At 39.7% G+C, this 22,544-nt stretch overlaps 1 protein-coding gene across 2 annotated transcripts; it reads right to left on the minus strand.

Annotated features, from left to right (window-relative positions):
* Positions 1-8,823: 8,823 nt before the first annotated feature.
* Positions 8,824-21,301, minus strand: AHSP (alpha hemoglobin stabilizing protein). Of its 2 annotated transcripts, none has more exons than XM_039885594.1 (3): positions 9,673-9,826; positions 9,426-9,504; positions 8,824-9,194 (listed from the first exon to the last, which is right to left on the minus strand). In XM_039885594.1, the coding sequence occupies exons 2-3, from the start codon at positions 9,498-9,500 to the stop codon at positions 8,991-8,993; spliced, it is 279 nt and encodes a 92-aa protein (XP_039741528.1). In that variant the 5' UTR covers positions 9,501-9,504; positions 9,673-9,826; the 3' UTR covers positions 8,824-8,990. The 2 variants fall into 2 exon arrangements, with proteins under 2 accessions (XP_039741528.1, XP_039741529.1); XM_039885595.1 differs by lacking the exon at positions 9,673-9,826 and adding an exon at positions 21,294-21,301 and having other exon boundaries at positions 8,833-9,194.
* Between the last annotated feature and the right edge of the window lie 1,243 nt (positions 21,302-22,544).

Raw genomic sequence — 22,544 nt, forward strand, 5'->3', positions numbered from 1 at the left:
CTTGAATTCTCTGTCATTTAGGTCACATATTTCCATGTTTTTAAGTTTATTTTCTAGATATATTTTACTTTCTTTCTGACATGCCTTGTTACCTTGGTTGTTTGTGGTATTTGATGGAGTATTTCTATGCCTAGGCATTTATGGGAATGAACTCTGCACTCTGCTTTTTTTTTTTTTTTTTTTGAGTGATACCTCTTTACTAGGTTGATAAGAGGTCTTTCTTTTGTTTTTAAGTAGGTGCCACTGGAGCACAAGTGTTTTATTTTCTCTTGTACTGCTCAGGCTTTTTGGATGTATGCGGGCAATGGAAAATGCCTATATTCCCTAGCGAGGTGGATGTCTCCTCTGTGACTAGATCACCTCAGTTTCAGGTCACCAATCTCATGAGAAAATATGGTGTTCAATGGGCTTCCAAGCCCATGAAATCCTGGCCCTGCCCCTCAGTCAGATGCAGTGCTGCACTGCTCTTGGTGCCGAGGTGCCCCCACTGGGATTAGCTGTGATAGGTGGGGGCAGGATGGACCGGTAGAGGGCATTTGTGTATTTGTGGCTTTGTTCACCTCCCAGTAATGGCCACTGCAAGACTTCAGCTTCCTTGCTTCTATATCTTCACGCCTGTCACTGGGATTAGCCAGAGTATGCATCTGTCGCTCAGGAACTGTCTCTCCAGTTCTTAGGGCTGTAGATTTTCTGCTCTGTCATGCAATACTCACTGCTACAGCTTCTTCTGGGACCCACTGCTAACTCTGGGAGGATTGGAGGAGGTGACCATACTCTGTGGCTTTGTTTTCTGCCTGGTAATGGCAACAGCTAGAAAACAGCTGTCACATCCCTGTATTCTATCTCTGCCCCATCACTGGGTTCAGCCGTAGTATATGGTGATCACTCAGGCAGGAATGCTCATGGCCACAGAGAGCACACACTACAAGTTGATTCCTCCCCGCTTCTGGCCTACAGTGAGCTCCAGGCTGCATCTATGCTACACATTTCTGCTCTTCTGTATTCCCCACCCCCCTAATGGCTCCAATTCACCCACCTTCAGATGTTTCAATGTGCGGATCTCTCAGATGTTTTTAAGTGTTGAGAGGGAATCCTTTATTGAATTATAGCTGTTCAACTTGTTATAACTTCAAGGGGAGGGATTGGTGCAACTCTCATGCTGCTATTCTTCTGACATCACTACAGCTTAACTGTCTTGCTGATTTTTTTTTTTAAGGTGAATCTTGCAAGGACTCCAATTTCCACAATGGCCTCAGAGTCTGCAGAGAATGAATTAGATCTGTTTAGAAAGGCTATAAGTACAGTAACTCCCATCATCTGAGCGTCTTATGGGAACATTCCATCATTAGAAATGGAAACTGCAGTCTTAGAGGGTCACCATTTGTTACCTGAGAAAGCCTTTTGCAAGGGGGTGTCACCAAGAAACTGACCCTGAATTCTCAGCCACCTCATGATTGATGGGGAGGTCACCAAGGCTGCCTGGGAAAGAAAGGCTAATCCAGGTTTGAACCCTGATTGTTGAGCAGCGGGCCTCATGAATGTGATACAGTGGGCTCATGTGTGATGCAAGTTAACAAGTGTTACTGCTGGGTACTTGCAGTGTGGTTTGGGATTGGCAGCAGTCACATCAGCTGGGAGCTAGCTAGGAAGGCCACATCTCATCCTCACTCAGACTCTTGAATCGAGTCTGTGTTTTAACCAGTGAACCATTTGTATGTTCATATTGGAGAGGCAATGCCTACCATGCTTTGGCGCTATTCACTCAGCCCTCCTTTCATCTGTCTGGACAAACACCAGGCTAAGACAATAATTCTCAGCCCTGGATGCACATTAGAATAATAGGGAAAGTAAAAATAATTCTGACATTTGGCCTCACCCCAGGTATGTCAAATCCAAGTCTCTATAGGATGATTAGTAGCCAAGGTTATGATCCGTGCTCTAAGAAGTCAGACACATCTGTGTGTTCAGGAAGCCTGTCTTTCCCCAGTAGCTACCCTGTTTAGGGCCATTTGCCTGCCAGCCTCTGTAGCTCTGGTGCTTGCTTGCTTTCCAACACACCCTGGCTCTGCTCTCCTATCATTTCTGGCTCCAGTCTGCCCCTCAGGTCATCCTCACTGGCCTGCCTACATTTGTGTGGGAAGAGTGCCACCTCATTTATTCATTCATTCATTCATTTCTCAGCTTCTCCATCTTCAGGGAGGTGGGAACATAAGAAGTGAGGTGACCCTCCTTGATTTGGGGGCATTAAGATCAGTCATTTGAGATAATGTTACAAGAGTGACTATTGAGTCAAAAGGACTGAACATGTTTGCAGCTTTTGATACATGTTATTAGATTGTTTTCCTGAAGGATCATACCAGTGCACAATTCTACCTATGATATGAGTAGTTTTGTTGCACCCCTGCCAGAGTTGTGTTTGCTGATTTAGTAGACAAATGTGGTACCCTGCTCTTTCTTCCAGTTGGAACTGATTATTGACACAGAACTTGGCTTTACGTCTTTCACAAAAGTTTTGAACGTGGTGATCAACTTAAAGGCAGGAAGATGAGGAAGAAGGAAGCTGAGCAAGTGCTACAGAAATTTGTACAAAAAAAATGGCTGATCGAAGTGCTTTGTCCCATGGTTTCCCTAGCTTGGCTCATTTTTTAGAATGAATAATAATTATTCCTCTAAAACCATACTGTATCCAACCGATGTTCATTGAACCAGGTCCTCAGGCCCCTATATCTGCTTTGACACCCACAGCAACCCTGTGAGGAATTTTTGGAGCCTCCTGTTCACTCATGAGGTCTGTCCAGGGAGCCACAGCCAAAGTGGCAGAGCTAGAGGTTGCACCTAGGTTTGTGGGCTCCAAGATTTGACCCCTGGTCCACAGACTGCAAATAATTGTAGTACAGTGGTTAACAGGAGACCTTGAGCTACTTGTCTGTAAGAGGGGCATAATAATATCTACCTCAGGGGTATAAAAGACAGAAGTGAGATGGTATATGTCAAGTGTCTAGAGCTGGGCTCCCGGAGGTTATTGTCAGCATTATATTATTCAGAGCCAGTGCCCTTGGATTTTTTCACTTAGATGTTGGTCCTTAAGGAGCAAAGAGGACATGTGTACAAACTTTTGGAGAGGAGTTGTGGAAATCTGTAAAGGATCAGACTTCAGGTTCAAGTTTCTAGATATACCATGTCTAGTTATACTGGTTGGAGCAGAACAGATGCTTCTGTTCTTTTCTGCAAAAGGTACCACTGTTTCCAAGACACCCAAGCTGGACCACTTTCCCAGTTTTCCATAGCACCATCCACTTTGAGTGTGTCTGTGCAGGATGTGCTCAGGTTGGCTCTCAACCTCCCTACTTGGTGATCAGACCCATGGCTGGAGGCTGCTGCTTGTAGCTGACATGATTCTTTACTTCCTTTTCAGGGAAAGTACACTTCTGGTAATCATAGTTATAGTGTTCTGAATTATTGATCTCTAAAGAGATGGGCTGTCTCTGGCAGTATGACTGGAAATGTTCAGTTCCTGAGGTACTTTCCTGAAGGGAGGAAAATGGCTGGAGAAGTCACAGGGGTGGCAAGCTCTCCCTGTGACTAGTGAGTGCCAGGGTCTCTGGGTATGTTGGTGCACATCACGTCCTTGGGTCCTCCCGGCCGCCCTGTGATGATTAAGAGCTCATTAGCTCTGTTTTTTTTTTAGCTGAAAAAACTTCACCTCCATGGTCTGGGAGCTGTCCTACACCCAGTAAGTATCAGATCCATGTTCAAGCCCCAGTTCAGGTGACTATAGCTCCCCATCAATTGCTTAGTTACAATTTTTCTTCCTCTCTGGTATGGAGTTGGCCATATGGAACATTCTTAGGCAGCTCGGGTTATAACTGACCACATTCTATTCTTGGGCCAAAATCTTCAAGGTCAGGAGCTATGATTTTTTCACATTGTACCTCTTTGCAACTGTGAGCACTCGGTAAATGCTTGCTGATTGGGTGACTGGGCAGGTGGATACAGTTCCAGAGGAATGGAATTTATTTAAAACTTACAAAAATGATACACGACATACTTGCTCCTTATGGAAAGATTAGAAAATATTGATATAAAGAAACACACTGAAGTTACCTGTTATTTCACCTGCTAGAGCTAACCGCTCCACCATCCAGTACACTCTCTGCACCCTACTTTGGACTGCAAGTTATCATGCATATCTAGCACATGCTGGCATTACACTTCATGTTTGCAGAGACCCTAACTTTATTGCTACACTCTCCCTGTGCCCCAGCCCTTTGCTGCCTAAAGAGGTTGAGTGATGGGAGAAAAAACATGCCTCTGGGGTTTGTTGGACTTTAGCTTTGGGTCCAGGCTCCTCTCCTCTCTGCTTCTTCCTTAGTAAAATGGAGACATTGGTGCCATCTTCTTCAGGGGCAGACTTGAGCTCCAATGAGATGGGAGATCAGAGGTTCTATGAGCAGCTAAATAAGCAAGTGCTGTAGAAATTAACATGTGCCTACCACAGCCTGGTGCCCTTGCAGTCCTTGTGGGAATTCTCTTGTTGACTGACTCTCTGTGCCTCACATGGATGAAGGAACAAACTCTGTGGGATTGTATGGAGACATCTCCAGGTTCTTCCTCTGGCCTTGTCTCTTGCCACTACCTCTGGCAAGTGGCTTCTCATCTCAGCCTGTGTTTCACATCTGAAGAATATGGAGATTGATTGCTGTCAGATGTTTTCTAGTAAGAGTCAAATGCTTTCTGAACTGGCTGGCACAGTAAGGGTTGCCATCAGTTCTATTATTAAAGCTGATTTGAGTTTGATTTGGTTAAATGGGCATGTCCTTAGAGTTATCAGAATTAAGTATAATACTTTTATTCTAACTGGGTTTATCAGTCAAAAAAGTTTATTTTATGTCTGCTGTAAAATTTGTCAGCAAGAAAAATAACTTGGTATGATGAAATATTCATAAGTAATCTGAACATACTTGTTAACAGCAAGTAAATTAAATAAATGTAAGTAGGATAAAAAGATTTTAAGATGAAACTTTTCAGAAATAAATATTTGTTATGATTTATATATACTTCAAAATAATTTCCCAAAATATTTTGGTAATTTGAAACCTTACGGTTTTGCTAAGTTAAGTCAAAATATAGAAATTATTGAATATCTAGAGCATTTCCAAATAATATAAAAATGGCGAAATATGAATTACTGAACATAGGTTTATCTACTTTTTTGCTTCTTATTGTAGAGGAACTAAAGATATTTGCGTCTATTAGTAAACATGTTATTAGAAATATTGTTATAATAAATGTTTCTAGAAATTATGAAATGTGTTCATAAATTTGTCAGTCTAAAGGAATACTGGTGTAACAGACAGTTTACAATTGCTTACTTCTTCATTTTCATGGGAAATTAAAGTTTTCAAGGATAGAGTGCATGTTTTTGGCAGCAGAAGGTATAAGGAATAGAGATACACTTTCGTTAAGAGAAATGAAATAATTTTGTCCTGATTATTTCTGAATTGAGTAAGAGACCAAGAGATAAACTAAAATGGACATAGAAAGTTGTAGAAATTTTATGAAAAAGAAATTTTATGAAAAGGAAATTTTATTTGTGGTCAAGCCTAATAAGATTGAAATAAATATAATCAATCAGAACCAGTGTGGTCATTATGGTCAGAATCAAGGTGAAGTGATAATCAGGGTCAAGATAGTGATCATTGTCAGAGTCAGTCTGAGGTACCATTTCAAGGTCAGGATAAGGATGAGAATTAGAATCAATGTCAGGATTAGCTTCAGGGTCAGAGTCATGGTGATGGTCATATTGAGAGTCAGAATTTAGATCACAATGAAGATATGGAAGAGTGTGAGGGTCAGAGTAAGTGTCAAGTAAAAGTTAGGGTAAGGAGGAAGGTCAGAATCAGAAGCAGGGTCAATGTCAAATAGATGGCCAATGGAAGAGTCAGTATGAGGGTCACAGTCAGGGTCATGGCCATTGCGAGAGACACCCACATAATTGAGGATGAGCTTCTGAGTTATTCAAGTCAGGGTAAGCATCAAGTGTCCAGTCAGGATGATTATCAATGTCAGAGATATGGTCAGTGTCAGAATCAGGTTGAGGGTCTAGGTGAAGGTAAGTATAAGAATTGGGTGAGAGTGAAGGTCAGGTCAAGCTCAGGATCGTGATGAGGGTCAGATCACTGTCAGGGTGAGAGTGAGGATGAAGGTCACGTTTACAGTGTGAATAAAGGGAGGCAAAGGTTCATAGTTAAGATCATGGTCAGAGTAGAGATAAGGGTCCATTTGAATTTCAGTGTCTTGGTAAGGGTAAAGTTCACAATCAGGGTCAGAGTTATGTTCGTGAACAAAGTGAGGATGAGGGTCTGTTTTAGTGCTAGAGTGAGGTTTTGGTTAGGTTGACAGATTAGGTTCAGCGTGTGAGTCAGGGCCAAGGTAAGTATGAGAGTGAGGATCATGTTTGGGGTCAAGTTCAGGACATGGTAAGAGAAAAGTTATTTTTAGAGTAAGAATCACGGTATGAGGTCGGCTTCAGTCAGGAGAAAAGTCAGAATCAGGTAAGTTTAAGGATAAAGATCAGTGTCAGGTTCAGGGTGAGGGCCCATGTGAATTATTGGGTCTTGATGAACATAAGGATCATGCTCAAGGTTAAGTTGAGTCATTGTGAGGGTCAGAATGGGAATCAGTGTCAGGCTTAGGATGAAGAGTCAGGAGTGTGAGGCAACTGTTCAGAGTCATGCTCAGGATGAAGGTCAGGGTAAATTTCAGCATAGGATTATGATCAGGATCAGGGAGGTGCCAACCTCCCTGGGAGGGTTAGGCTGAGAGTATGGTTCAGGTTCAGCTCAAGTTTCAGATTCAAGGCAATTTCAAAGGCATAATGAAGGTATGTGTGAGGATCATTGTAGAATCAGAGTGAGATCAGGGTTAGAGAAAAGGTAATGTTCAAATCAGGGTAAGTGGAATATATAAGCACCAGAGTTAGGGTCAGGATCAGGTAAGGGTCAAGTTTATGGTCATGATGAGGGTCATGGTGAGGTTGAGATTCAGGGCCAGGGTGAGGGTCCAGTTGAGTGCTGGTGTAGGGTTAGCTTCAATTATAGGGCTGGAGTAAGGGTGAAACGAAGGTAAAAGTGGGAGTTAGTCCAGTAATGTTAATTTTATTATCATGAACCATCAGATCCTGATGGTTTGTACTATTATCTCTGAAAAATCAAAATATTCCAAATTTTACTTCTTTGTAGATTTAAGACCAGATGCTTGGGTGATCAGAACATGAGAACATGCAGTAAAGTTTAACAGGTTTCTCTCCTAAAAAAAATGCTTTGTAATTTCTCAATTTCATACAGCTTATGAAATAGTTGGAATGAAATTTAGATGTTGCACTTCCCATTCTTCTACAACATACCTAATAATTGATCATCTTCCTTTATTTGAGCATTTGAGAAGTTATCAGCCCACAGTTTCCAAGGCTGAATACTTCTGAATTTATGGAAAGTTTATTTTCATTAATTGAGCCTGAGTGGCCTCTTACCATTCTTTTAAGCTGCATCTTGTATAACAATGGAGTAAATCTAATACTTTCTTTAGATGGTTCCTTGGTCTCTCTGCTCCACCCATGCATGGTTGTCCAAGTCTTTTGCAAAGGGGACGCTATTGACTACTGTCCCACCTAAGCAAGCCCTGGGTCCCCATTAATGGGCTGAGATTTCCTCAGGGATGCAGTGGAAAGGCCCTGACCTCTGCCAAAGCCACCAACCGCACCTCAGAGTTGCTCACTGCCTGGTTCCCTGGGAGGCTACCATTCTCTTGGTGGGTCTTCCACAAGTTTAGAAGGATGGTTGGGGGCACTGAGCTAGTTCCCTTTGGACCTTGAACCAGACTACAGAGACTCAAATACCAAAAATCAGAGATGGGAGTGCACATATCCAAAGCGAAAGCTTGCTGGAAGTTGAGAAAACAACCATACTCAGTCCCAAACCTTTCCCACTGAAAAGACAACACGGAAAATGACAGGGAGAGAGTGGAGTCCCCTTCCTGGGCCCGCCTCAGGAACAGCATCTGATTGGTGCTCCCTGCCTTCAAGGCCCACTCCTCCTGCCTCTGAGAGCCCTCCCCCTGTGTCCCTAGGCTTTCCATGGAGATAACACAGCCAGTGGGCCCCTCCCTCCTCATTCTAGCAGCTTCATTTTGTTTTTTTAAAAGCTCATAAGCCTGGCCTGCCTCTGGTTCCACCCCCGGATCCCTAAAATAAGGAAGCTTAGAGTCTGGAGGTCAAAGAGAAAGGGAATGACAGGAAAAGGTTGGAGCTGCAGGGAAGTTGGGGCAGGAATCTAGGCTTCCCAATCCTGAGATCTGGGGTTTAGGAATGATGGAGCCAAAGGTTTTCACATCTGAAAAATAAGGGATGGGCTAAACGGTTCTCAAGATCCCTTCCAATTCTAAATCACAGCAATGCTCTAGGGAAGTATTGTGTGGTGATCTTTAGCGTCAGAAGATCTAGAACTTTGTTCAAGGTAGGGCAGGAGATTGGAAAATAGAAGTGGGTGGACTCTTAATTCCACCTAGCATAGAATGAACAAGACTGGGAGACTTCCAACAACTTATTTGTAGACAAGTGTGTCACAGGACCACAATTTCTGGAAAATTTTTATCTCCCTTTTTTTAATGACTCCTCTCCTCAGAACTTTCTCTTTAGTGCTTGCCTGTATTTCCTAATGGTTACTTAATCAAATCTCCAAGATTATATCTAGGAAGCAGGACTGAAGGAAAAGGAACCAACTGCCTCCATAAATCAGGGACTGACAATCGAAGAAGAGCCAGGAGGACCAGCAAAACCAATGTTGTTCTTTATTGAGGTGCCAAGACAGAGTAACACCCAAAAGGAACAGAGCCTGAGAACTTAAAGAATACAGAGGCAGAATTTAAGGATTTCTTACAGATGCAGGCCTAGGTCTCCGAGTGAGGAGAAAAGCAGTGGGTGATTTGGATGCTCATAAGGACTTCAGGAAGGCCCTATATTTGTCCAGAAAATGGGTAGACAAAGTATTCAGCTCTTGCCGAAGTTCCTGCAGAGCCCTGTCCTGCTCTTGCTGTTCTCCCGTCACCTGTTGCCTGTAATAGCTGATGTAGAAGTTCACCCAGTCATCTACCACAGTCACCATGGCTTCTTCAGAGATAGGAGGATCAGTGAAAACCTGGGCGGGAAGGACAGGGAGGTAGGTAAAGGAGAATGTGGTCAGCAATATGATTCCAGAATAACCCACAAACTCTGACGTCCTCTTTTCTCTGATTTATATTCCCTGTCTCTAATTGTTTCTATCAATTCTACCATTACTCTCCCAGCTCCCAATTTTCCTCCCTTCTCTGACCTCACCCACCCCTCAACAAAGCAGGCCTGTCATTTGAAACAGAGTGCCTGGGCTTACCTGCTGATTCAGCAGAACATTAAATTCCTTCATTCCTGTGGAAATGAGATCTTTATTAGCCTGAAGAAGGGCCATCTGCCTGTTTAGAGAAAAAGAATTTAAGTATCCTTTTCCCTTATCCCTGTGTATTTTCCCCAATTCCCTCACTCCCCTTAAAGATTCCTGGTACCCTCCAGGGCTACCTCCCCTCCAATACTTTTCAATTCCTGCCCTCCTCTGAAATTACGTTTCTCCCAGGTTGGCTCACCTTCAGGTCCAACAGTACTGTGTATATCTCACCCACACTCTCCAAGGTAAGTATGTCCTTCTGTGCTAAGCTAGATGTAGGCAAGGCGTCAAGTGTCAGCCTGAGAGGGAAACGCCCTGCATCAGGGCCTGAAGGAGGGTGATAAGCCAACCAGAGGAGGGGAAGAAAGGAGAGGCTTCCCTGGCATTAAAAAGATAGCAAGTCCACGAAAAACAGATAAGTGGGGAGACACAGGAAACCAAACCAGGGACAGATCTTTGCCTTCTGCCTCACATTCTAGTATCCAGGCTCCAAATGCTAACTAACATTAACTGGTCCCCTGTTACATGACAGGCACTTTTAAACCATCATAACAATGTGATGGTAATTATTCTCTCAATTCATAGATGATATATTGATAGCAGCTTACATTGTATTTACCATTTATGCCAGGTACTGCTTCTAGCATCTATTAAGGTATTTATTCTCATAAAAAAATCTTATTGTTCAAGTACTAGTAATAATCACATTTTGCAGATGAGTCATCTGTAAGATGTGGGGACTAAATTCTACCAGGCTGTGCTCTGCAAGAATGGAGACTTACTTTTCTTGTTCTCTAACAAATCATCAGGTACTCAACAAAACAAATACTTTTTTCTTCTTTTTAAATATTTTCCTAATGTTTTCCGTTTTAGTAGATGTTTTTCAAATTTCGAAATCACCACATGCTAATTGAGATAAGTGAAACAATACAAAAAGTGTACATTGAAAAAGGTGATCATTTTTGCTCCCTCTCCCTACAAAGTAACCAGCATTAAAGATGTGTGTATTTCCTGTCACATCTTCCTGCATTCAAAAACCAATATTCATAGGTACCTATATACTCTTAAACATTTATTGATTTGCTTTTTCGTTTACAGCACTTTCTTAATTAATGTACAGCAAAAATAGCCTCCCTATGGTGTACAATTTATGAATTTTAATATTATTTACAAGTTAGATTCATGTAACTACTACCATAATCAAGATGCAGAACATTTCCATTACCTCAAAAAAAAAACTCCTTCAGGCTATCCCTTTGTAGTCACCCCCAGGTCCATTCTCAAACCTTGCCAAGCACTGATCTGTTCTCTCTCACTAAGTGTTTTTGAGGCTATACTTTAAAGAAATCATATAGTATGTAACCTTTAAGACTGGCTTCTTTCACTCAGAATAATGCCATTAAGTCTCATCTAAGTTGTTGCAAATAGCATTAAGTTGTTCCTTTTCATTGTTGAGTGGGTATTGCATGGATACACAACAGTTTGTTCATTCGCCCACTGTAGGGCATCTGGATTGTTTGCAGTTTGGGACAAGCATGAATAGAGCTGCTATAAATATTTGTTTTGAGATATGTATGTGAATATGTTTTCATTTGTCTAGAGTAGAAAATATTTGTTGCCACTAGGAGAAATAATTGCAATATGGCCTGACAAAGAACATGTATACAGAATTTATAACAAACTCATAGTTCAACATTAAGGCAACCTAGGTTTTTAAATAGCCAAATGATTGGAACAGGTACTTCACAAATAAGAGATACAAAAGCCATAAGCACATGAAAAGACATTCAACATTATTACTTACCAAGGAAATGCAAATTAAAGTTACACTGTGAAGCACTACATGCCCACTACAATGAGTAAAATTTTAAAAGACTAATTAAGTGTTGGTGAGGATATGGGACAACTAGAATTCTCATACATTTCTAGTGGTAGTGTAAAATGATACAAGCACTTTGGAAAATGATTTGGCAATTTTTTATAAAGATCAACATACACTTACCCCATGACCCAGAAATTCCACTTCAAGGTGGAATTCATGAAAAGTTAACAAACATGTCTACAAAAATATTTACATGCAAATGTTTATAGCAACTTAATTCATAATAACTAAAAACTGGAAACAACCTAAATGTCCAATAATCAGAGAACAGATATACAAATTGTGGTATAATCATACAATAGAATTATACAATGTAATACTACTCATAGCAATAAAAAAGTATACACTAATAGTGCTCATGACAACAGGAGTTAATCTCAAAATCATCATACTGAGCCAAAGAAGCCAGACATAAAAGACTATATACAGTATCATTCTATTTTTATAAAATTCTAGAATAGGCAAAAATAATCTATTGTGACAGGAAGCAGATCAGTGGTTACCTGGGATCAGAATACAAGAGTGGAGATGAAAATACAAAGGTGCCCAGAAAAACTTTTTTGGATAATGAAAATATATATATCTTGATTATAACAAGCATTTTCATATACTTGTTAGTAGGAATGTAAATTGGTAAAGCTTTTTAGAGGAATTATTTGACAATACTTGTCCAAATTAAAATAAACATACCCTTCAACCCAATGATTCTGCTTTGGTCTTTATTTTAAAGAAATAGTCATAGTCACATTCAATACACAAAATTCCTGTACAAGGAATTTATCACACCAGTTTGTAATAATTAAAAGGCAGAATCAACCTAAAGGTCCATCAATGTGGGAGCTCTTTAAAGAAACTATGATACATTCGAACTATGGCATGACATGAAGCTATTAAAATAAATGAGGTAAATACATATGTGCTAATACAAAAAGATCTCAAAGAAATGTTATATGAACTATAGCTAGAGCAGGCTTCCCCAGGCTACAAGTAAGGGAGTGAGGGAGTGAGGATTAAAATAAACTAACTCTCTCTCTCTTTCTCTCTCTCTCTCTCTCTCTCTCTCTCTCTCTCTCTCTCTCTCTTCTCTTCTCTCTCTCTCCTCTATTTCTCTCTCTCTCTCTGTATATATGTGTGTGTGTGTGTGTGTGCGTGCACGCGTGTGTGTGTGTGTTAAACAATATTTACTTCTAGGGATTAACTGGTGTTTGGTGGGAAATGTAAAGTGGGATAAATGTCAAGGGAGAATTTAACCTTATCTAGCTATATTAATGTTTGAATTATTTACAGCAAGAATGTATCCTATTATTTAGTAATTCTTAAAAAGAATACGAAATAAAAGAGAGAGAAAAAATAGTGCAGTTCTAAAATCATTAGCCTCAGATTTAAAACCTGCCCCGATGCCTACAAGAGTAACAGCTGCTCACTAAATATTTGTTGAATGAATAAATGAATGCTTTTGCCATTTTCAATTCTGTAACCTTGAAGTTACTTCACATATAAAAGCTTCAGTATGTCCGTAAAGGAAGAATACCTTACAGAAATATTTAGAAAATAAATTTATTCGTTCCACGAATAGGTATTTGGACCTACCTTGGGCCAGGCACTGCTATAAGGCACTGGGAATGTATCAGTGCCACAGACAACATTTCTGTCTTCTGGAGCTTATGTTCTAGTGGGGGATGTGAGAGGATGAATGGTAAGCAGCAAAGTCTGAGAGATGGGCAAGGCCCATCTACAGAGCTTTGTGGGCCATGACAAGAAGTTTGTATTTTATTTTCTAGTCTGAAAAAACCAATAAGACAATAAATAACAAGTGTTAGAGAGAACGTGGAGAAAAAAGAACACTCATACATTGCTAGTAAGAATGTAAATTGGCACAACTTCTATGAAAAACAGTATAGAGGTTCCTCAGAAAATTAAGAATAGAGCAACCACATGACCCAGCAATCCCTCTTCTGGTTATTTTCTCCCAAAATTTGAAAACCTGTGTTCGTAAAGATGTATATACCCCTATATCCATAGCAGCATTATTCACAGTGGCCAAGACATGGAAACAACCTAAGTGTCCTTCGAGGGATAATTAGATATAGATGATGTGGTACATATACACAATGGAATACTACTCAGCCATAAGAAAGGATGAAATACTGCCATTTGCAACAACATCGATAAATCTTGAGAGTATCATGCTAAGCAAAACAAGTTAGATGCAAAATGATAAGAACCATATGGTTTCACTCAAACGTGGTATATAAAACAAAGTAACAAATGAACAAAAAAAATAAAAAACTTGTAGGTACAGATAACAGTATGGTGGTTACCAGGGGGAAAGAAGAATGGGGGGAGAATGAAGAGGGTAAAGGAGGTCAAATATGGTGACAGAAGGAGACTAGACTTTGGTGGTGAGCACACAAAGCAATATACAGATGATGTATTATAGGATTGTATACTTGAAACTCATATAATGTTATTAATCACTGTTGCCCTAACAGATTTCATTTTATTTATTTTTTTTAACAATTTATTTTTTTATTTTTCCCCTCTCCCCACCCCTCCCTTCTGGTAACCACTAGTCCATTGTGCATGTCCATGAGTCTCCGTTTGCTTGTCCTGTTCATTTGTTGCTTTTAGGTTTATATCCCACATATGTGATATCATGTGATTTTCAACCTTTACTGTCTGGCTTATTTTCCTTATGATTATTTCAAGGTCCACTCATATTGTTGCAAATGGCAGTATTTCATCTCTTCTTACGGCTGAGTAATATTCCATTGTATATATATACCACAGCTTATTTAGTCAATCATCTATTGTAGGACACTTTGCTTGCTTCAATATCCTGGCCACTGTAAATAATGCTGCTATGAACATCAGTGTGCAAATATCTTTTCGAATATGAGTTTTCAAGTCTTTAGGGTAAATACCCAGTAGAGGGATTTCTGGATCATATAGTAGGTCAATTCTTAGTTTTTTGAGGAACCTCCATACTGTTTTCCAGAGTGGCCGTACCAATTTGCAGTCCCGCCAGCAGTGTATGAGGTTCCTATTGCTCCACGTCATCTCCAACATTTGTTATTACTTGTCCTGTTGATTATAGCCATTCTAACAGGTGTGAGATGGTATCAAATTGTGGTTTTGATTGCATTTCCCTAATAGCTTGCGATGTTGAGCATCTTTTCATATATCTGTTGGCCATTTGTATGTCCTCTAGAGAAAAGTGTCTGTTCAGGTCCTCTGCCTATTTTTTGATTGGATCGTTTGTTTTTTGTTGTTATTGAGTCATATGAGTTCTTTGTATATTTTGGATATTAGGCCCTTATCAGAGGTGTTGTTTGCAAAAATATTTTCCCATTCGATGGTTGTCTCTTTACCTTGTTGACAGTATCTTTTGCTGAGCAGAAGCTTTTTAGTTTGATAATCCCATTTACTTATTTTTGCTCTTACTTCTCTTGCCTTTGAGGTCAATTCATAAAATCCTCTTTAAGCTCAAGGTCCTTGAGTTTAGTTCCTATGTTTTCGTCTATGTATTTTATTGTTTCAGGTCTTATATTCAGATCCTTAATCCATTTTGAGTTAATTTTGGTGTGTGGTGATAGACAACAGTCTAGCTTCATTCTTTTGCAAGCGGCTTTCCAGTTTTCCCAGCACCACTTATTGAAGAGGCTTTTCTTTCTCCACTCTATATTTTTGGCGTTATTGTCAAAAATGATTTGCCCATATAAATATGGGTTTACTTGTGGACTGTCGATTCTGTTCCACTTGTCCGTGTGTTTATTTTTCTGCAAATACCATGCTGTTTTGATTACTGTCGCTTTGTATTATAATTTGAAGTCGGGCAGAGTGATGCCTCCAGCCTCGTTCTTTTTTCTCAGAATGGCTTTGGCAATTGGGAGTCTTTCGTGCTTCCATATAGTTCTGATGATTTTTTCGTTCTATTTCTTTAAAAAATGCTGATGGGATTTTGATGGGGATTGCATTAAATCTGTATAATGCTTTAGGTAATATGGTCATTTTAACTATGTTGACTCTTCCAATCCAAGAACATAGAATATCTTTCCATTCCTTTGTATGTTCTTCGTAATTGAGAAAGGAATTATTTTTTCCACTTCCTTTTCTGACACTTCATTATTAGAGTATAGGAATACTATGGATTTTTGAACATTGATTTTGTATCCAGAGACTTTACTGTATTTCCTTATTGTTTCTAGTAGTGTTCTTGTGGAGTCTTTAGGGTTTTCTGTATAGAAAATCGTGTCATCCGCAAATAGTCACAGTTTGACTTCTTCATTTTCTATTTGGATTGCCTTTTATATCTTTCTCTTGCCTGATTGCACTTGCTAGGACCTCCAATGTTATATTGAATAGCAGTGGTGATAGTGGACAGCCTTGCCTTGTTCCTGATCTTGGAAGGTTTTAGTTTTTCACCATTAAGTTGTTGGCTGAGGGATTGTCATATATGGCCTTTATTATGTTAAAGTACTTTCCTTCTATACTGATTTTGTTAAGTGTTTTGATCATAAATGGATGCTGTATCTTGTTGAAGGCTTTTTCTGCATCTATAGATATGATCATATGATTCTTATTTTTTAATTTGTTTACGTGGTATATCACATTAATTGATTTGCGTATCTTGAACCATCCCTGTGCCCCTGGGATGAAGCCCACTTGATCGTGATGTATAATCTTTTTAATATGTTGATTTTAACATATTAAAAAGTTTGCTAGTATCTTATTTAGGATGTTTGCATCTGTGTTCGTGAGAGATATTGGTGTGTAGTTTTCTTTTTTTGTGTTATCTTTACCAGGTTTTGGTATCAGAGTAATATTGGCCTCATAAAATGTGTTGGAAAGTATTGCCTCCTCTTCAATTTTTTGGAAGAGTTTGAGGAGAATAGGTATTAAATCTTCTTTGAATGTTTTGTAGAATTCACTAGTGAAGTTATCTGATCCTGGATTTTTACTGTTTGGTAGGTTTTTGATGATTGTTTCAATTTCCATACTGCTGATTGGTGTATTTAGATATTCCAGTTCTTCTTGATTCAGTCTAGGAAGGTTGTTGTATTTTTCTAAATACTAGTCCATTTCTTCTAGGTTATTCAATTTGGTGTTATATACTTTTTCATAGTATTCTTATATGATCCTTTGTATTTCTGCAGTGTCTGTTGTAATTTCCCCTCTTTCATCCTTGATTTTGTTTATGTCCTTTCTCTTTTTTCTTGAGTGAGTCTAGCCAGGGGTTTGTCAATTTTATTAACCTCAAAGAACCAGCTCTTTGTTGCATTTATTTTTTCTTTTGTTTTTTGTTTTCAATTTCATTTATTTCTGCTTTAATTTTGATGATGTCTTTCCTTCTGCTGACTTTAGGCTTCATTTGTTCTTCCTTTTCTAGTTTTTTAAGATAAAGCGTTAGGTTGTTTATTTCGGTTGTTCTTGTTTTTGGAGGTAGGCCTGTAATGATATGAACTTTCCTCTTAAGACCGCTTTTGCCGTGTCCCAAAAGTTTTGATATGTTATACTATCATTATCATTTGTTTCTATGTATCTCTTGATCTCCCTTTTTATTTCTTCTCTGACCCAGTCATTCTTCAGTAACATGTTGTTTAATCTGCATGTTTTTGTGGTTCTTCCTGCTTTCTTTTTGCAGTTGATTTCTAGTTTCAAAGCATTATGATTAGAGAATATGGTTGGTATGATTTCAACCCTCTTATATTTGTTGAGGCTATGTCTGTGTCCCAGTATGTGGTCGATTCTTGAGAATGTTCCGTGTGCACTAGAGAAGAATGTATAAGCAGCTGTTTGGGGATAGAAGACTCTGTATATGTCAATTATATCCAGTCAGTCTAATGTGTCATTTAAGGATGTTTTTCTCTATTGATTTTCCGTTTGGATGATCTGTCCATATCTGCCAGTGGGGTATTTAGGTCCCCTACTGTAATAGTGTTTTGGTCTGTTTCTTCCTTTAGTTCTGTTAGTAATCGCTTTACATGTTTCGGGGCTCCCGGATTGGGAGCATAGATACTAATAAATGTTATTTCTTCTTGGTGCATGATTCCCTTTATTATTATGAAGTGTCCCTCAGTATCTTTCTTCACCTTTTTTATTTTGAAGTCTATTTCATCTGATATTAGTACCACTACTCTCACTTTTCTCTGAATGCCATTTGCTTGAAATATCATTTTCCACCCTTTCACTTTGAGTCTATATTTGTCTTTGGAACTGAGACGTGTCTCTCGGAGGCAGCATATGGTTGGGTTTTGTGCTTTGATCCAATCTGCAACTCTCTGCCTTTTATTGGTAGGTTCAGTCCATTTACATTTAGGGCGATTATTGAAATATGAGGACTTCTTATAGTCATTTTTTTTGCTTTCTGGTAGCTCAGTGTTTCTATTGCTTCCTTGTCCTTTTGTTTCTGTTTTCTTTATTTTGATTGGCTTTTGTGTGTTTTCCCTCTGCTCTTTCTTGTTTTATATTATATACTTCGGTTCTGAATCTTTGGAGTGTGGATACCTTTACAAATATAAAAAGGATAGTTGTATATATATAGTCGTCCTTTTTCTTCTGTGTGTGCCTTATCTCTATTCCCCTTTGCGAATTTGGATCTTTGAATGCTCCTTTTTTCAGTCATTGTTGTCTCATTTTGTCTCTATGTATGCTGAACGTTCATTACTATCTTGCTATAGCAAATCTCTTATTTTAACTTATAATACCCTACTCTTAGTACGAGTTGCACTCCTCTGCTTTTATCAGCCTGCTAGTCCACCTTACTCCTAATTATGCTTTTTTTTTTTTTTTTTTTTTTGTCATTTTGTTTTAGGTGAGCTGACTTCTTTCAGTCTCTCCTGTAGTGCAGGTCTCGTAGTGGAGAATTCTCTCAATTTTTGTATGTCTGGAAAGGTCTTAATTTCTCCTTCATATCTAAAGGAGAGCTTAGCTGGATTCATTATTCTTGGCTGTGGTTCCTTTCATTTAATAGTTTAAATATTTAATTCCACTCCTTTCTGGCTTGTAAGGTTTGCGCTGAGAAGTCCAATGATAATCTAATGGGTTTTCCTTTATAGGTTCCCATCTTCTTTTCCCTGGCTGTCCTGAAAATATTGTCTTTGTCTTTGACTTTTGATAATTTTAATACGATGTCTTTTGGCGAAGGCCTTTTTGGGTTGAGATAATTGGGTGTTCTGTTGACTTCTTGAATTCCAAGTTCTTGCTCATTCCTTAGATTTGAGAAATTCTCAACTATTTGTCTGAAAATGCTTTCTAGTCCCTGCTCCTTTTCCTCCCCCTTGAGAATTTCCATTATTCTTATGTTTCCTCTCCTGACGGTATCTGCTAGTTCTTGTATTTCTCTTTCATTATTTTCATTATTTTTCATTCTTCGGTTTCTCTCTTCTTCCTTCTGATTTATTTCTAGATTTCTGTCTTTGATATCACTGATCCTTTCCTCCATTTGGTCAACTCTACTTCCCAATCTTGCTATGTCATTTTTCAACTCGTGCCGTATGTTCTTTATCTTCAGAATGTCTATTCGGTTCTTTTTGAGAGTTTCAATCTCTTTGCTAAAGAACTCATTCTGCTCATCTAGTTGTTTTTTTCAATTCCTGAAATTGTTGATATGATTCGTTTCAGATCTCACTGAGTTTTTTTCAGAAGTACCATCCTGAATTCTCTGTTTTAAGTCTCATATTTCTGTCTGTAAACTTATTTTCTGGAGATTTTTCTCTTCCTTTCTGAGATGCCTTGTCACCTTGGTTGTTCATGGTGTTTAATGAAACTATTTCTCCACCTCGGCATTAATGGAAGTGTGTTCTGCTTTTTTTTTTCCAGAAAGAAGATTTATTATATAATGGTCCCTAGCCTGTTGCAAAGAAGGTGTTTTTCTTTTGGTTTCCAGAGGGTGGCATTTAAGCCTCTTGGATCTCTGCTTTATATGAAGTGTTAATAATGTCTTCTTTTTCCTTATAGATGTTTAATTATGCTCACTACCCTCAGTCTGTTCCTGTCAGTGTTCGTGACAGTTTCGGCAGTGTTTGCTCAGATTCCCCTGGGGCTCTGCAGCGTTCGGTCTTGGAGGGTATTGGGGGAGGGGCCTTCTGTGTTGGGGATTGGAGGCTGCGGTTCAGCATCAGTGTTTCAGCTGCAGCTGGTAAAAATCAACTGTTGTTTCTCTGCCATTCTTGTTTCTCTGCCTTCTGTCCTGATGATCGGGCACGGCTGCCAACCACGTAGAGCTCATAGCTTTCTCAGGCAGGGCTGTTCAGGGAACTCGCCATTCCTTCTCCCCTCCCGCTCCTTCTACAGGGAGCTCCAACTTCAAGAGGCAGCTTCTGTGTTTCTCCCAGTCCACCGCTCGACATCCGGGATTCTAACCTGTGGTAGCTCTTATGCGCAGATCCCATGCTCAGACATGCTGGTGTGCAGTTTGGGTGTTTTTTGTCGAGTTTTAGGTGTTCGGCTTATTGCTGTTTCAAGGGAGAGATCTGGGAACGTCTCTCACGCCGCCATGTTTAATCCAATCAGCTTCACATTTAATTTAATAAAAAGAAAAGCATTGAAGGGTTTGGAGGAATATGTTTTAATTTTTTATGTAAAAGTAATAGCCACTAAAAGGTTTTAAGCAGGGGAGTTTTAAGCTGTGTGGAGAGTGGACTGTAGGGGTGCTGACCATGAGGGGGTTTAGAACTAGTCACCCCAAGATATGCCTCCATGGTATGCAGATTTTTTTGAGCTAGAGGCAACCAAAACCCTGTGGGCTCAAGAGAAACTTCTTCCCCACTTAACTGCCTAGAAGAAATTGAATTAGGGGCCATGTCCATAATAAGAGATTATCAGAGATAACATTTTTAACCTATATATAGAGCAGGGAAAACTTCTATTTCTTAAACATCTGCTCTTCTTTCCATCTTGCACTGACCCATTGAAGCCCCCAAGGCACAGTATTACCTCATCTTTAGCTCAGAATGACATAAAAATCACTTTGTGAATGCAAAAAGGGTGCTGTAATAAATTATAAATTCCTAACTATGTAGGTCATGGTGGGTAGTCATACCTCAGGCCTATAACTTCTTTAGTGAAAGTTTAAGCCAGCCCTACCCATTGTTCTTGTGCACCTTTAAAATGCCAGATCGCCCTGAAAGATTACTTTTTGTCACTGGACTTGTCAGTTTTATTACAGAACCCCTTTTTCATCCACACTATATGCCAAACATAGTTTAGGAGCTTCACACATATAACTCATGTGGATGAAAAAGGGGTTCTACGGAAAGAACCCTCACAGGGTGATCTAATCATAAATTCCTAACTGGGCAGGTCGTTGTAGGTAGTCATGCCCCCAGGCCTATAACTTCTTTAGTAAAAGGTTTATCTTTGCCTTAAGCAAGCCATGTCCATTCTTTGTGCATCTAGATTAGTAAATCTTTGAAATGCCTCTTTTAAGACCCCTCAGAAAGGAAATTACATAGTTTAGCACACCTTTGAAATGCCTTTTTTATCCTTTAATCCAAATCCTGCCCTGCTTTCTCCCACATTCATGAAATCTTCCCTGTGTTCCTTCTTAATTCCAAGTGTATAAAAGAAGTTGCGAACTTTCATTCTGAGAAGCATTTTTCTTGGTCTGTTGAGAGCTTGCTTCCAGGTGTATCCTGTTCGGCTCAAATCAATTCTTATAAAAATTCTCTACAGGTTTGGGTTTTCTTATGACTCTGAGAGGAGACCACACTCTGTCTGTAGAGCATTATCCCTTTTCTAATACACTTTCCTTTTGATTCTAACTTTGGCATGTGTCTTGAATTCTTTCTTCACTCTCTGCCAAAGGACCCTCTTCTCCTCTTGGTACAGGGCTTGGTCTCCCCCCACCAACTTGGGGACATTTGCCATGTCCTGCATCAGTATTATTCCCATTTTACAGATGAAGGAAATGAAGGACAGAGAGGTAACAAACTTACCCAGGATCTCATAGATAAGTGACAGAACCTGAATTCAAACTAAGGCCCGCCTCCTGGAATTCATTTACAGAGGTTGGCCTCAGAATTCAATATACTCACAGAAAATAACATTTAAAATATTACACGTTTGTAACCCTTCAATTTTTCACTCCAACGAGAAACTCAAATTTAAAAAAAGAAAAATGAAGTCCACTGAAGTCTCTGTCTCAGCCTCAGAGATTCTGTATAGATCTGAGATAAGGTGAGGTAGGATAGAAGTGAGAGAGGAGAGGAGGCATCTGAAAGTAAAAATAGACGCAAAGGAAAGGGCCTGCAGAAATAACCGACTCAGCTGGTTAAAACTGCTCTCTCTTCCCCCATTCTGCCCTATGCTCTTCAGTTAACATGTTTTCCACAGCTGCATCCCCCACCTCAATGATTCTCCAGCCCCTTCCCTACCTCTGTAGCTGTAGAGGAATGTCAAGACTGTAGGACTGTTTGCTGTGTTACAGTGAGAACTCAGCCTTTGTATAAGACATCAATGAATGCTGCTCCCTGCCTGTAAGCCTAGGAGTGCCATCTTTTTGTTCAAGAATCCGACAAAGGTGCTGATAACACCAGGGGTCTGGAAATTCCTCCCCTGCAGCCCCCACCCGAAGCTGCCCCTCCCCACTCTGAGTAAGGAGAGACATGTAAAACCTCAGACAAAAGAATCACACGCCCCTTGTGTGGACACTGTGAGGGTATATAAGCTGTAAGAAATCTAATCAAGGGGAGATCATGCTTTGGGTCTGTTGAGTGCCTCACGCTCTTCACCGACATTAAATTCTCCTTCCTCTAGCAAAGTTGTCTGAGCATCTGAATTCCTCCATCAGGTGTCACTTCTTGCAACAGAAGAGCATTCCAGGCGGAGGTCTGAGAGAAAGGTGATAGTTTGGGAGAAACTGAAGTTTCAAGAAGGAAATCAAACTGCGGGGCTAGGTGGTTTTCCAACAATGCCAGGCTAAGAAACCAGGATATTTTATTTTCGGATAGCAAGAGGGCATTTTTGGCAAATTTCTACTTTGAAGTAAGTGTTAGGGTGCCAGTACAGTGGGGTGTGACAGAATTCACAAAGTCAGGAAGTAAAGTAAAAGATTTATTCATTTTCCAAGTGAGGAAAAGGGCCAAACATTACAAGTAATGCTGGCCTTGAAGGGTAAGGGGTTTGAGTTTTTATTGGTTATAGAGGGCAAGGGAGCTGGTCTTTGTAAACAGCTGTGCGAACAGCAA

The sequence above is a fragment of the Pteropus medius genome, unplaced genomic scaffold, assembly GCF_902729225.1.
Source record: "Pteropus medius unplaced genomic scaffold, Ma_sr-lr_union100, whole genome shotgun sequence".
Classification (NCBI taxonomy): domain Eukaryota; kingdom Metazoa; phylum Chordata; class Mammalia; order Chiroptera; family Pteropodidae; genus Pteropus; species Pteropus medius.